The sequence below is a fragment of the Polistes dominula genome, unplaced genomic scaffold, assembly GCF_049000335.1.
Source record: "Polistes dominula isolate Pdom_NZ unplaced genomic scaffold, Pdom_raw_medaka contig_18, whole genome shotgun sequence".
NCBI lineage: Eukaryota > Metazoa > Arthropoda > Insecta > Hymenoptera > Vespidae > Polistes > Polistes dominula.
Window position 1 is genome coordinate 4,946,680 of NW_028301164.1, and position 15,571 is coordinate 4,962,250.

General features: G+C 31.0%; 1 protein-coding gene across 5 annotated transcripts; it reads right to left on the bottom strand.

Annotated features, from left to right (window-relative positions):
• Positions 1-458: 458 nt before the first annotated feature.
• Positions 459-15,155, bottom strand: sky (GTPase-activating protein skywalker). 5 transcript variants are annotated; one of them, XM_015330238.2, is made up of 12 exons: positions 14,349-15,155; positions 8,778-9,255; positions 8,488-8,676; positions 8,184-8,308; positions 7,948-8,094; positions 7,283-7,417; positions 6,976-7,194; positions 6,257-6,286; positions 5,183-5,269; positions 3,933-4,091; positions 3,582-3,811; positions 459-3,493 (listed from the first exon to the last, which is right to left on the bottom strand). In XM_015330238.2, the coding sequence occupies exons 2-12, from the start codon at positions 9,145-9,147 to the stop codon at positions 3,352-3,354; spliced, it is 1,833 nt and encodes a 610-aa protein (XP_015185724.1). In that variant the 5' UTR covers positions 9,148-9,255; positions 14,349-15,155; the 3' UTR covers positions 459-3,351. The 5 variants fall into 5 exon arrangements, with proteins under 5 accessions (XP_015185724.1, XP_089034941.1, XP_015185725.1 ...); XM_089178815.1 differs by lacking the exon at positions 14,349-15,155 and adding an exon at positions 10,104-10,374; XM_015330239.2 differs by lacking the exon at positions 6,257-6,286.
• Positions 15,156-15,571: the final 416 nt, after the last annotated feature.

The following is a 15,571-nucleotide window of genomic DNA, read 5'->3' on the forward strand; positions in this document are numbered from 1 at the left end:
TATAATAATAAATAAATATTAATCATTCTTTCTTATTGTTTAAAATCAATCATACAGTGATCACGTACAAGACAAAAAAATGCGCTCTTTTATTTCCGTTATTAATAATTAATCATCATCATCATCATCATCATCTGCTGTGTGTGAATATGATTACGATGAGATCGACGTGAAATATTTTTGCAAGAAAACAAAAAAAAAACATTTCAAGAACTTTGGTAGCTACTTACATGCACATGTATGTGTATATATGTACAAGTTTACATAATATTATAATAAAGAACAAAATTAGAGATGCGGTTTTTCTTGTTCACAATAAAAATGTTGTTACTTTCATTAAGAATGAATTAATTGCTTGATTGATTGGTTCATTGATTGGTTCATTGATTGATTTTTACGCATACAGTACGTATATACTTTTTTCATTTTCTAATTGGTCTAAACATATCGGTTATTCCTTTTCTTTTTTTCTTTTTTGCTTTTGTTTTTTTTTCAAACGACAAAGCTTAGCTTAAGCATTACAATTATTTGCCTTTGTTAACCATCAAATTGTATTCGTTAAATTAAAAGGTGAACATTACATACATATATTGTAAATATTGTAAAATTTTAGCGACAATATTATTTATCTCTCGAAATGTTCGTTCTAACAATCATGTTTATATTTGTATCAAAATGTTTACTATGTATACATATGTAATTTTCTGTTTTTTGATCTTTTTCTAATTCTTACAGACTTTCTTGATATGCAAAGATCGAACGTACGGGTGATTGAGAAATTAGATGGATGATATATATGTGCCATTCATTTGCCTCCTAACCGATAAACTCCACTAAAAAAAGAAAGAAAGAAAGAAAAAAAAAACAAAATGAAAATTAATTATTAAGAAATCAAATATGTTTTAGAATAATGTAATATATAGCACCGTATACTATTCATCATACTTTATATTCGTGTTTCATTCATGCAAATTCATCATAACAGACATAGTATATAGTTATTGTAATCAAATTGCACGTCTTCTAAAGAAGGAAAAACACAAAATTGCATTAATGAAATTTATAAAGAAAAGAGAAAAAGAATCAATTCATTCATCTTTTACATATACATACACATACACATCATTTCTACTGATCGAGTATAATATCTATTATTACTATGTACGATGGCGGGAGGTAGGGCCGGCCGGGGTAGTTGATTGCAAAACAAAATCACGATGATTTTACTTATATAATACTATATATGTACACATACATATATAGTATTATATCGAAGCTCGATGGAAAAGTGGTGCCTGCCACTTATCATTGGAATATCTCCATACATACAAAAACAAAACAAAAAAAAGGAAAAAAAGAAGATTTTGATATCCCTTAGTTTGCAGATGATGCATTATTTTCATGCATTGCTTAAACACATTCTCTCTCTCTCTCTCTCTCACACACATTCTTAATACATAACTTCCTGTTTGTTCGTTTTTTGCATTATTATTATTATTTCGAAAGGAAAAATTAATTTAAAACTAAACACGAACGCAGGTACGTTAAAGAGTTAATCTTGTATCGTTTTATATTACAACGATACAGATTGATCACAAAAAAAGAAACAGAAATAATTAATAATAGTAGAAATATAATGACGGTAATAATGTTCTTAATGTCAACATCTCTTCGTTATTTCAATTGTACGAAGTTTGTTATGGAAATTAGAGCATAACGCGAGTATAATTATATATTTAAGAAAATTATAATTAATAATAATATTAATAATAGTAATAATAGTAATAATAATAATAATAATAATAATAATAATAATAGTAGTAGTAGTATTCGCTTCTTCTTATTTAGTTCTTTTAAAACAGTTCAATTCGATGATGGTCTTTTTTGCATGCATGATTGCATAAATATATAATAACATAATAGCTAGAAAAAGTATATATACACAGGGTAGAGCAAAAGTATGTAGATAAATTGAAACACAAATTACTCTTTTTCGAGACTCATAGTTTTTAAAGAAAGCCACTGATTTTGAAAATGAACAATCCACCCTGTATACACATATATATATATATAATTTATATAGCTCCTTGTTTTTTCTAACAATATTATATTACTTGCTATAATAATCGTTACGTGAGAAGCGTAAAGTTGCAAAATTCAGCCTTTGCTAGTTTTTTACTTGTTTACTCTCCGTGATATCTATCTGTGTGCATAAAATACATAATATTTATAATATTTACAATAGATAGAGCTACATACGATTTCAAACTTGTATATATACTTATACAAGAGGACTTATACTTGTGTAACAGATGCATAAATATTTATAACGCTAGTTACGTATTATGAATATGAATTTTGTCAACACTCCTCCTCCTTTTTCTCTTACACTTTTTCTAATAGATGATCAAAGTTAACAATAAGATAAATAAATTGTTAAGATAACAAAAGATGAATACATTGCAAAAGTAATGAATCGCGGACGTAATGAAGTAATCTATAATATACATACAATATCTATCTATTTAACTATATACACAAGTATATAACAATATTTACTAGCTCGATGAATGTAACTATTTATAAATAACGAACATAAATAACGCATATCATTCTTGTATACACATATACATATATGTATGCTGCGATTATTGTCGAAATTCGTTTTCGTGTAAAAAGCGACGCTCCTACTGATACACACGTACCTTGTAATTGGAGGTATAATAATAATTGAGTTCATCATAACAACGTATGAATACGTATATATATATATATGCGTGTATGTGTGTGTGTGTGGGTGTGTGTATGTATGTATGTTCAGACAAATACTCTCAACGGAAATCAAGCATCGGGAAGAAAAAGAAAAAGAAAAAGAAAAAAGAAGAAAAAAAGAAAGAAGAAAAAAAGAAAAGAAAAAAAGCACGTAAAAATTTAAGCTGATATAAGAATCATCTATTAGATCTTATATCCTGATTTTCCTTGTTTGCTTTTTAGAATTTTTTGATTAACTCGTTGCGACAGAATATTTATATATGTATTCTCTTAAAGTTTGTATATTTATCAAATTACCAAGAGGAATATATATATATATATATATATATATATATATGACTATATGTATGTATATATCATCAGTTTTCAGCTTATGTGGGCACAAGACGTTAACACATATAGATGATGGAGTCAAAGCCATAATCAAGAATGTATATATAAGCCAACATGTGTATGAATATACTATAATACACATTCATACATCTAGAGAGTCGCTAAATGGCAGTAAGAAATAAAATAATCGATAGATATGGCAACTGGTTTTGTTTTCTTTTCGTTTTTTGTTTGTTTCTTTCGTTTTTAAGCACCGGCGAAACCATATACCTCGAGTACCCTGATCTCGAAATCACCGCTAGCACATAAAGGTGGATTATTAAATGTTGAGCACCTATCGGTTTTACCAAATCTTATGTTTTCATCCATCCAAATAGCTTGACCTTCCCTAGACACCAAATTTATGATACAAAATTATATGTACATTTAACTGAAATATTATTTTTCAATGTTAACACGTTGAAGTTTAAACTTACCCTCCACCAATTGTTATCATTTTCGAATCAGCTGCCATAAATAATTCAGCCGAATGATGTACTCTAGTATCATTGTGAGAAGAATCCATGCCTACCCATGGATATTTTGCTCTTTCTGGATACAAACTAAACAGGAATGTTTCTCCTGTACCAAAATATGCTTGTCTTTGACCTTTATCATCCTTTAAATTACGTTCACACCATCTTGTCGAGCAATATGCTCCAAAAACCTTTGAAAAAATAACACACACACACACACATATATACATATACATATACATATATATATATATATATAATAAAATGGATGAAGTAATTGTAATTATTTCATTATGTAAAGGACATATTTACCTCGTTATTACATGTCTTTATCATTAAAAGAGTTGGTTCGTGTTGTTCAACGCGTACATAAAATGTCGTCAAAGAACATCCATGTTCTTCGGTTGTATACAGCAAAATTGGTTGGTACATAGTTATCCTCATAGGTAGCCATGACCATAAGGTGAATAACTGTATAAAAAATAAATAAATAAATTGAATTAATAGACATATCTATTAAATGGTTTGGTGCAATTTTGATAAATATGCAAACATTAATCGTTTTTAGCAATTTATTGGATTTTTCAAAAGCAAAGTAAATCACAATAACGCGTGGTGAGACAGATCATGCACTCAATCGAACCAAATCTTACTTATTTTCAACTCTAATCTACTTAATGATGCAAATTTCATTGATAATTAAACGTTTGGGCATAAATTTAAATGACAAAAGTATACAAAGTAAAATATGATATAAGAAATGTTTGCACAGTAATGATATTAAATCAAATAATTGTAATAATACGTCGTATAAACAGGCAAGGGAGAAGAATGTGTAATACTCGCACTAAATAAAAAGAACACCTATGTATAATGTGCATCAAACAGGACGATATTTTATTTAGTCAATCATAGATTGGAACGATTGTTAAAATTCAATATGAAATGTTTGGGATTTGAAAAAATATATGAAAAGTTATGTGAATGTAAGATTTGTTTAATTTCACATGCATACGATGATAGGTTTCTAGGTATACTAGTCAAACCTACATGAAGTTTACTAAATGCACAATGACATTCTGAAGAAGAGCGAAATAAATTTATGTCTGTTGATGGTAGAATGTATTGCAGACTCATGGAAGAAATATACTGCAAACTGAAAAATTGATGTGGACACATTTTTATACATTGTCAAATAAATGAAGAAGAAATCTACATTTAATAATTCCGATGGAACGGAATATAAAATCAAAGAATAAAATAAAACAATGTAAATTAATTATAGACAAATATATAGCGTAACAATAATAATAATAATAATAATAATGTCTATAAGCTTAATTAAGTATCCATAATTAGTTTGATCTATCGTGGTTGATCTAGAATATATATTTTGCAAGAATGTATATACATCAATAACGACGATATACCGACATGCCACAGAAAATCGACGAACGATCTACGAAAGCGCTCTGCCTTTCCAGAATTTGCTTTTTTTTTTTTTTTGTTTGTTTGTTTTTTTTTTTCATTTTTTACGAGAACAAACGTACAGGAATACTTACATCAGGCATGTCAAGAATCTGGGAGCATATGTTTTGTATGGGATAAACACCCATTGAGAGAGCTCTAGGTCCAGGACTGTGAGCACCCTATACCCATCACCATTAAATCCATCATTCCAGTAACGCAGCATGACACAAAGCAACACAGGAGTCGTCAGTTACATTATTGTATACTTTAGACTCAATTTTGTGTGCCAGTGTGCGTGTGCATAATAAAAGTTTTCTATGCATATGTATACCACCATCACCATATGCATATGTACGCGCGCGTCGTAAAATATGAGCAACAACAGCCAATGATATTTTCAAATTACTCAAGTTAAATTATATAGCATAATCAAAATGGGTATTTGCCACAGAAGATAATAAATGTAGCAAGAAAGTGTGAATATCGCTAAGAGAGATGTAGATTAAGATAAATCTTAAAAGGAGAAGAGAAAGTATGAGTAACATGTGTGTCAAGTAGTCAAGTAGTTGTTGTCAATTTCCATTTGCATCAAATATTTATTAATTTTGTGACCACATCATCATAGAGGGCGGCTTCTTGATCTAATGTATATTACATTCTCAGTATAAATGAAATAGTTTGGACCTATAAAAATTGATTTTGTGTACCTGAAGTAGTCACACATTAGATTTTTCTATCAGGCAATAACAAGCACACATGGATCGCTAACAGGCGCTATCTAGATACACCTTTAGAAGAAGAAAAAGAGCGAAAAAAAGGATCCGAAGATAGAAATAGAAATAAATTTCCTATTTCAACAAATACAAAGTCAATGGTATTGTCAATATGTGTCAAGAATTCACCGATAATCCAGTGATATATATTCATATACATATGATGTATGTATTGTAAGTATGTATATTGTTGTCATTATTGCACGTGAATTCTTATTAATGATCGTATTAATCTTTGAAAAAAGTAGTAGCTGTGAGTGGATAATGGCGGAGAAGCTAGCACAATGAGTGGAACAATGAGTGAGTATGATTATAACAGGTAGTAGTTCAGGAACAGAGCGTAGAACACATGAAACTAACAACACATTTCCCAAAAAGATAATTATACGATACCCTGTCTTTGTACGTGTCTTCGCACTCTTTCTGAAAACAAATTTAATCATTGAAAGATTTGTGCAATTTTTAACAAAGCAAACCCTACGAAATTACTTTCTAAATATTTTGCCTGCTATTGAAACTTTAATCCATGAGGAAATAGACATCATCAAATCAATAGCCAAAAAAGAAAGAAGTTGTTGCTTTTTAATCGACCAAAATATACTTACTACTTACTACTTCAATCAGAAAAAAAGTAAAATAAAATAGGAAAATGCGTAGTAAAGTTATGCATGCTTAGGTGGACACAAGTCATCATAATTGTGTAAGTAGTTTTTTTCTCTTTTTTTCTCTTTTTTTCTTTTTTTTCATAATATTTTCCTTGCATCTGAAATTGTCGTCTAGTTAAAATAATAGAAAAAATAAAATAGAAATTCGTAGAAATTGATAGAAATTCATAGAATAAATATGTATAATATGCTTGTTAATTTTTAACTGAGAGTGTGAAAGATCGATATACGAAAATAAGGAATAGCGTTCATTAATTATGTGTACTTGCAATATTTAACGGAATATAATGTTACTAAAGCTTTCACGAACACAAACACATAGAATATAATATGTATAATAATCTACTATTTTCTTGATTCCACGTGATCCACGCTGCAGCATTATTTTGCATACATATTTGGATTCATCCCAAATGAGAATAATAAAATAACATGTATGTAACATACTTCTCTTATTGTCAATGTATGAGACATCATTTGGATGTTGACTTGAGATTGACTTGTAGGCAGGTTATCCGTAGAACGTGATCTCGTTAATGTCTTCGAGCCTGTTAATAAGTTTCTACTTTTCAAAGCCATTTCTGTACGCAAGAACACTCGTGATATGTATGCCGAACTAAGTCCACGAATTCCAAATGCAGTTCGTAAGAATTTAGCCGGCGTTACCTGTGTGTAAATGAAGAAATATTTGTATTTTTATCGACAAAATCAAATGTATTATATATTACCAAAAGAATAATATTCATTTACTTACTGGTATTTGTATGCAAAATTTGGAAAGAGCAGCATCGACGCCTTTGTTAGTTATTTCAAGCATCCATTCCGAATTTTGTGACGACGAATGTTTGTAAAATAATAGGACAATTGCCATAGCTACTCGATAGAATACCTAATGACAAATACAATTTCTTCAATATATCCAAGAAAAACATTTCAATATTAACAGATAAAAAAAAAAAATATCAAAGTATATATCTTTGGAAAATTTGTCCTTTAAATATACATGGTAGATAGACCACACACACGCACGCACACACACACATAGCAGTTAGCAGTAGTTGTTTTCAAGCAAAATACGGCATAGATGTATAGTTAGTTATAAGTGTAAAATCTTAAAGATGGTTTAGTCAGTACACAAAAATGTTCTTGGGGCGGCGGTTTCCTGTTGGCACCAAGTCAATCGTCAAATTTAACATTCATGCTACTAGAATATATACACATCATTTATTTCATCTTTATCTACCATCTGGATCAAAGCCATAAAATCTTACTAATGTGAGAGAAAATACTGAGAAGGTTTTATATACTGTTTTGAAAACACGTATCATGAGATAAATATGCATATTGACCATATATCCATTGGTGTATAACTTTGTTCAAAATTGTATTTGAAAATTGCATTTCAAAATTGTATTTCACCTTAATGCCTTCGTGTAAGAAACAGTCTATTACTCTAACAAGATGTTGAAATGGAAGAAGTTGAAGAATCCACCAAATCCAATCCATATAAATTCTTTCTGCCCTTTGGCCAGAACAATGCCTCGCTAAATGTACTGCTGCTGATTTCTTTCAATAAAAACATACATTTTCAATAATTTTATATATATGTATATACAGCAGTTATATATTAATATTTAATCATTATTCTTACTTACAACGTGTTTTTTAGTTATTTGCTCTACAGTTTTCCATGTAACTTCGTAGAGAAGCTTAGTTTGCGTAATAAACATTTTTTCTTTGACAGCTACTAAACTGGCCATACAGTGATAACATTCTTCTTCTATTTCAAAGAAATATAAAATACACATTTATTATACAATTAATGTATAACTCAACCATTAGTGTGGATTCCAACTGCACCTTTCTCTACGAAGGTGTGCACACTAAGGGTTATTAATACAAAGCTAAGATATTATTACTACTATTATTATTATTATTATTATTAATAAGATTATAAACCTGGCATAAAGTGTAATAGAAGAGCAGTAATAGGATATAACGATGGACTATAAGTAATATCAGGACAAGCATATCCCAGAACAGAAACAACTCGGTCAGCAACGCTTCTACCTTTTCTCGTTAAATTATACGATAGACAATGCGTGCTATCGACGAATGGCGGTAACATGATTGACTTTTCAGGTAACTCTAAAAAAAAAAAAAAAAAAAAAGAACAGAAATATAATATAAGAAAACGTAGTGATATATACATGTGCTTGGAATGAAAGTTTTCATAGGAAAATACAAACCTGTAGTTCCAAAGACTTGATTCACCATATCCCAGTAAAATCCATCCAGCATATTTTTTCCATGAGCATACTGATTGCAAAGAGCTGGCCAAAGTTGTGCCCTAATGCCGTTGTTTAAGGGCCAAGCGTTCTCCCTTATAATTAACTTTACTTCCCTCTTCTTGGATGCTTGTAAAAGTGCATTGATCTCTTTGAAGGTTTTCAATGGTTGCTTCTTACTCGTTGGCGATTCTGGTTGTATTACGATATTCGTAGTGTCGACATGCGGTGGGAAAATGTCATCCACGTCGTTCTGCGCCTCCCCCTCGAGAACCGACGACAACATATTCGGTGGATTGTCCATCGAGGAGGGAGTCTGCGTGACTAACATCACACACCTGCCACTACGGCAGAAGATTTTCCATATTTTCAATAAACAGCATTCTTTTTATAGGACATCTATCCTTTATGTCAAATCCTGGGACGTTTCAATTTTCATCTGGAAATAATAATTATTAATATAATAGGAACTCGAAAGTCTCGCTGCCATAAAAGACTACCACTACCACCACCACCACCCCTCCTTAGATAGGTATAGTAGGATGATCGTTTTGTATACACTTAAAGAGCAGAGCACCCAAGAGCTCAGTAGTTTATTGACCTCTCTTTACTTTTTTGTTACTTTTCTTTCCTAATTATTCGCTCAATTCTTTTTCTACATACAAGATCGAATATATATATATATATATATATATATATATATATATATATATATATATATATATTTTATAAATCTTGCCTACTCTCTTGATATAAATTAATCTTATAAGGTATCACAACAACAACTTGATGAAACATGTATGGATGAAACATCGAAATTATCAGTTTCCTAGATTTATACATGTGTGTTGGTTATCAATAAATAGAATGCTAAGCGTCGACCTGCTAACCGATGATTCTTAAGAAAATAATGTATAATGTTTAAGATAATAAATGTACTTTACGATAGAGAAGAAAGACAATCGTAAAATCAACATCGATGTCAGTTTTAATCATTGTCGCCGTTGTCGTTGCTTTGTGTTATAGTTAAGAAAAAACGACAATATATAATATATAATAACCTTGGATAAACGTTATGGAGAATAATGATAATGATGAGTTAGATTTGTTGAGAGTGCGGTTAGAATTTTAATTGTTTGTTGATCTTTAAAACAATCTAAAGGATCGTTGAAATGATCATCAATTCTTGCCTTGTCTTTTATTAATGTTATAATGATGAAATAAAATAATGATAATTGAATTATTGTCATTAGAATAAGATGTTATTTTTTTCGTAGATCATCATACTTGTTGTACTGGTGACCCCATTCAGGCATATGTTCCAGGCACGCGTCCTACTCAAACACAGCTCCGATTCTAATTTTATCTTCGAACGAGTTATTCGTTCGTTCGGGGCCTCGCAAAAGATACGACGACACATTTGTGTCCATTTGTGGTTTCTGCTCGGATTCAAATTTGAATATTTCTAATTCAATCTCACGAATATGCTCATTCTTTTCATTAGAATATAAAAAGAACTGACGTATAATGTTTGCTTTTGTCAATTGAAAAATAACTTGATATTCCGAATAATTTGTTTGACTCGGCTCAATTATGATTAATATAGATCTTTTTTGCTTTTCTCTCTCTCTCTCTGTGTGTGTGTGTGTGTGTGTGTGTGTGTGTGGTGTGTCAATTACATTCCATTTTACATCGATGTAAAATTATTTGAAAAAAAATAGAAATTCTTTAGTGAAAGCAAAGTTATCTTCCAACAGACAATATTTCTGGAGTAAAATTAAGACGCAATAAACAGATCCTGATGGATTGGAACTCTTATTAGTAATGTAACAACCAGATGGTTTAATATTATTGGCATAAACAGCAGCGATGTATCCGCATTACACGTCTCAGCTGTTCAAACGAACTTGTTTCTTTCTCTCTCGTAATATCGAATACGATGACCCGTCGTTTGTTTTACACTCATAAATGATTTGATATGACCCATATAAAAAAGAAATTCTCTCATATTTAGTCTAGATAACTACTTACTATTAGTCATGTCATTTGACAAACAAATTATCTCAATTTTAGATTAAGGTACAATGAAATCTAATTAAAATTCGGATTCTGTGTTGATTTTGACAAAAAAAAAAAGAAAAAAAAATGATTATTTAAAAAATCACGTTGAAATAATTCTATCGACACATAGGAACTTTGAATATTCTTATGTTAAACTCCATTATCAATTCTAATTAGAATCTTGGTGAATAATACGTGCATAAATAAGATACGTTTGATTTGTTTCTTAGCACGTTTGCATTTTGTTCGCATGTTAATAAATGCGATTATAATATTGGCGATAACATCTGTAAAATTAGATTTTCTGTTTATCGATACGGATCATCTTCTTGGAGAATTCATATCAACGAAGATTGTTAATTAAACGTTAAGATATTAACGTTGATTTATTATTTAGATATAGGTAGGTAGTAAGATATGATCATTATCAAAACTATAAATAGAAAAATAAATAAAATTATTCGAACAGTAATATGCGGCAAACCATGAAAAACCATGATGATCTATACTTTTCTGGTTTTTTTTCTGTTTTTTTTTTTTCTGTTTTTTTTTTTTTTCAATCCTTCATTGAACGTGGGATAGAAGATAACTAACTATGGACAATGTTGCCGTGTGAGCAATGAAGATGATTTTCCAAGTTGTTTAAAATTATGCAGAAATGAGTGTTAGCTAGATTCATTGTATAAAGTGGTGGCAAATGTCTAAGGTCAATCAGAAACCATGTCGCCTACGCGAAAATGGGGATAAGCGAACCAAAGTCAATGGTTCGGCGTAAAAATAATTCACGTCATACAATAAAGGGAAGAAAATAAAATGGAGGATGACTTTTTCTATCAACGCGATTATAAAATATGCTTAAAAACAAAAAATCTCCAAAATTTGGCTGTTAACGTTTTTGTAAATTATTTGTAAATTAAAGAATTACAAAGCGCAAACTATATTAAAAGCGCATATGAATTTAGATGAGAATTCGCTTCGTACATTTATCGAACGTTGATTAGATAAACACACCCTCTTGTTACAGGTTAGCTACCTGTTCTGTCATTACACTAATAAGGTATTATGACAATCAAAGATTGTTATGAAAATCTAATCTCTGTACTGATCGCAATTACGATTAACAATACGATTGTTGTATTGTTTCCTTTTTCTTGGATTTATTTAGTTAAACAAATAACTTGTTTCGTTTGTAGACAAATAATATAATTGTATTTTATTGAAAAGGTGAAAAATAACATGTCCAATTACTTTCCTCTTTCTCTGTCTCTCTGTCTCTCTGTCTCTGTGTCTCTCTTTGAACGAATAGTTTTATCTATGTACAAAAGTCCCTGAAACGAGAACTGCCTACTTCCGAGTAATGAAACCCAATGCGGTAATCATCGTGATTTAACGATAGCAAGTGCTACCGGCTGATACGTTAGGGTCGGTTAAAGGATCTCTCACGTATTATTTTTATTTGTACGATAGATCTCGTTTAAACTAAGATCGATTATAGTCATCATAACAATAACAGTAACAAAAGATTTACCCTTTCCTCTTTCGTCTTCAATTGAATTATTATTCAAAAGGATTTTCATTAATCCGTTACTATTACAATTTATACTAATATTATTAGACGTTCAATCAATGGGGAAGCAGCATTTCTTACAATATATTTCTTTGACAATGTTTTAATATTTGTTAAACGTAATTGTGTATGCAATTGCAAAAATCTTGATTTTATTTCGGTATCAAGTAAATACTACTTTGCAAATTATAAATAAAATCGATTGTAATCTCCTGGCAAGCTTGTCCAATGTAAATTTCTGTCCTTTTCATACTTGATCATATATAAATACTACTTTGAAAATTATAAATAAAATTCGATTGTAATCTCTCTCTCTCTCTCTCTCTCTCTCTCTCCCTCTCACACTCCTGGCAAACTTCTTATTTCAATTTATATCCTTTTTATGCTTCGTCGTAAAAAATATTACCTGTACTTAGAAAAATGATAAATAATATTTACATTATTTACATTGTAATCATTTGGTTGGTAAACTATTTTAGATGCAAATTTTGCTCACCCGTTGTTACGACATAACATTTGATATATATTTTATTTATTATATTACACACGAAATTAGTTTATATTTAATATATAATATAGACGATTAGACGAAAAGACTGTCGTCGTCGTCGTCGTCGTCGTCGTCGTCGTCTTAATATATATCCTACATTTACTCGTAGAAAATAAATAGATCCTTGTATTTGTGAATGGTCTTTCGTACTTCATTACAAAAGGTGTCTGATATAATTGACAGCTTCATTGGCGCACTTTTCAGCTCCATTAACGAGGCTTCTTCGTGCTAGCACAAGCCTGTTTTGGCTGAAACTTTACGCAACAGCTACTCGCCGCATTGACGCGCTACATCACAACAACAAAGTCTATAACATGATATATATATATATGTACAAAAACTACCACCAAACAAACATGCATCAATTGAAAATTTCTTAACTATTTCTTACAAATTTATTCAAAGAGTGATACGTTTTAACGTTACAGTAGACAATAAATTTAACCTTCCAATGAGAGAGAGAGAGAGAGAGATAATCATTTTAGTCCGATGCGTCGAATGCGTTCCAAGTTTAATCGTAGCACGAGAATGACAGTGATAGCAAGATCAGCAATAACAATAGTAATAATAATAGTAGTAAGCAATAACAGCAGAAAGAGTCGCAGTTTTAGCTACAGCAGCAGCAACAACAGCTGTAATCTCAAAATGCATGTTCTCAAGTGGATCGGCCTGGATATTAAAAACGTTTATCGGACGATCGTAAATCACACATATTTCCTTGTGGGAACGTTGTACAACATCATCCTCTTATGTCTAACCATACATAAATACACACAAGTTTTTGTTCTGTTTCATTATTTTCCTATTTCTTTATTTCAACAAAAATATATAGACATCGTCATTTTTCAAGCATCACTTGAAAGTAACGTGAAAATTGGATTAGGGCGGATCCTGAGATCTTCTGGGGCGGTTCAAGAGAATCGAACAGTACACACACACACCACACAAACAAACACACACACACACACACACACAGTACGTAACAATCTCTCTCTTTCTCTCGTACATCTCCCTTCTGCGTCTTTCGTACTACCTTTTCTCTCTCCGATCAATATTAATGCGAGCTTACGAATTTCCCTAGAAACTGGGAGAGACCCATTTTTCCGGCATTTAAAAGAAAAATAAAATGTTGCCACGCGCGTGTGTGCGTGCTTTAAGAGAATATAACCAATCTTCGTTTATGGTACTTGTCTCTAGAATGAATAAGATAAAGAGAGAGAGAGAGAGAGAGAGAGAGAGAGAGCGAGAGCGAGAGAGAGACAAAGGAACGAATGGAAGAGAGAGAAAAACAGTGCAAGGTAAAAAAAGAGTAGTAATAATAATAATAATAATAATAAGATAATCGAACGTTTACCTCCGGTGCGACGATGTCGACGGTTTCTTTGAAACGAATCAGCTGTAGGTTTGTAGGAAAAGGCAAATAAACGACGAGGAAAACTCTGTATTTCACTTTGCCGAACGACGACATGCGAGAACATCGAATTGCCGATGACCGGTCTTATTCTCGCGGTATGTCATTGACAACAAAGTCTAGGAAGAAGGTAAATTTTCGGCACCAGATTATTTAACCAATCACCACCAAAAGAAAAACACTACTAGATAGAAAGGCCGGTTTTCTTTTTTTTTTTTTTACAATTCTTCTTCTTTCTTATTTTTTCTTTTTTTTTTTTTGCTACTACCCTGCTCTTCTTATCGTCAATCTTCCATCACATAATATATGTATATATATGTATATATATGTCTCTATGCATAAACATGTATATATATGCATTCCCTTGTATGCACTTTAGACAGGGTGAAGATTCTATCTTTGTATATAATTGGCACTGGCACCACTCTTTCTCGTTCCTTTAAACGCACGAATTATATTTGTATATATATATACTATATAAAGAGAGAGAGAGAGAAAGAGAAGTGTCGTCTAATATCTGAAAAAAAACGACGATTCCGTGTTTCCTTTCATATGATGATAACCAACTTCACACACTACGAATTTGAATTTTGTCGAGTTAATAAATGTATAGGATTATTGATAGCGTATTAAATACACTTCTAAACCAACAAGAGGCGAAAGAATGAAATAATCATGACAGTTGAAACGCGATTGCTTCATTCCGCATGCTCTCTTTTTCTCTTCGTCTACGAACACCCATCTATCGCGTTATTCTACGAGCTACTGCACCAAGTACTCCCTTCTCCTTCTCTCTTTACATTTTCTATCTCTTTCCATACTGCCATCTACCGTTACTGCACGAAACTTATGAGTGGTGGGGAGTGTTCGTTTCCCATTGAAAAATATCAAAATAATGTGTATACTTATATTTGTTCGATTTCCAAAAGAATTATTCTCTTTTAAATGAATGTTACTTTATAAATATCATTTCTTCGAATGGACATTCATTATTTCATGTTTTTTTTTAATATCTTTTCAAGCTACACTTACGTAATCGTTTAAAATAGTCATATCAATTGTCGAGTTCATTCGAGTTTGAAATTACCTCCAAGCACTCGAGGTTAAAGTCATTTCTTACAGTTGATTGGTTCCTACAATTGACCAATGAGCTTACTACAAATCAA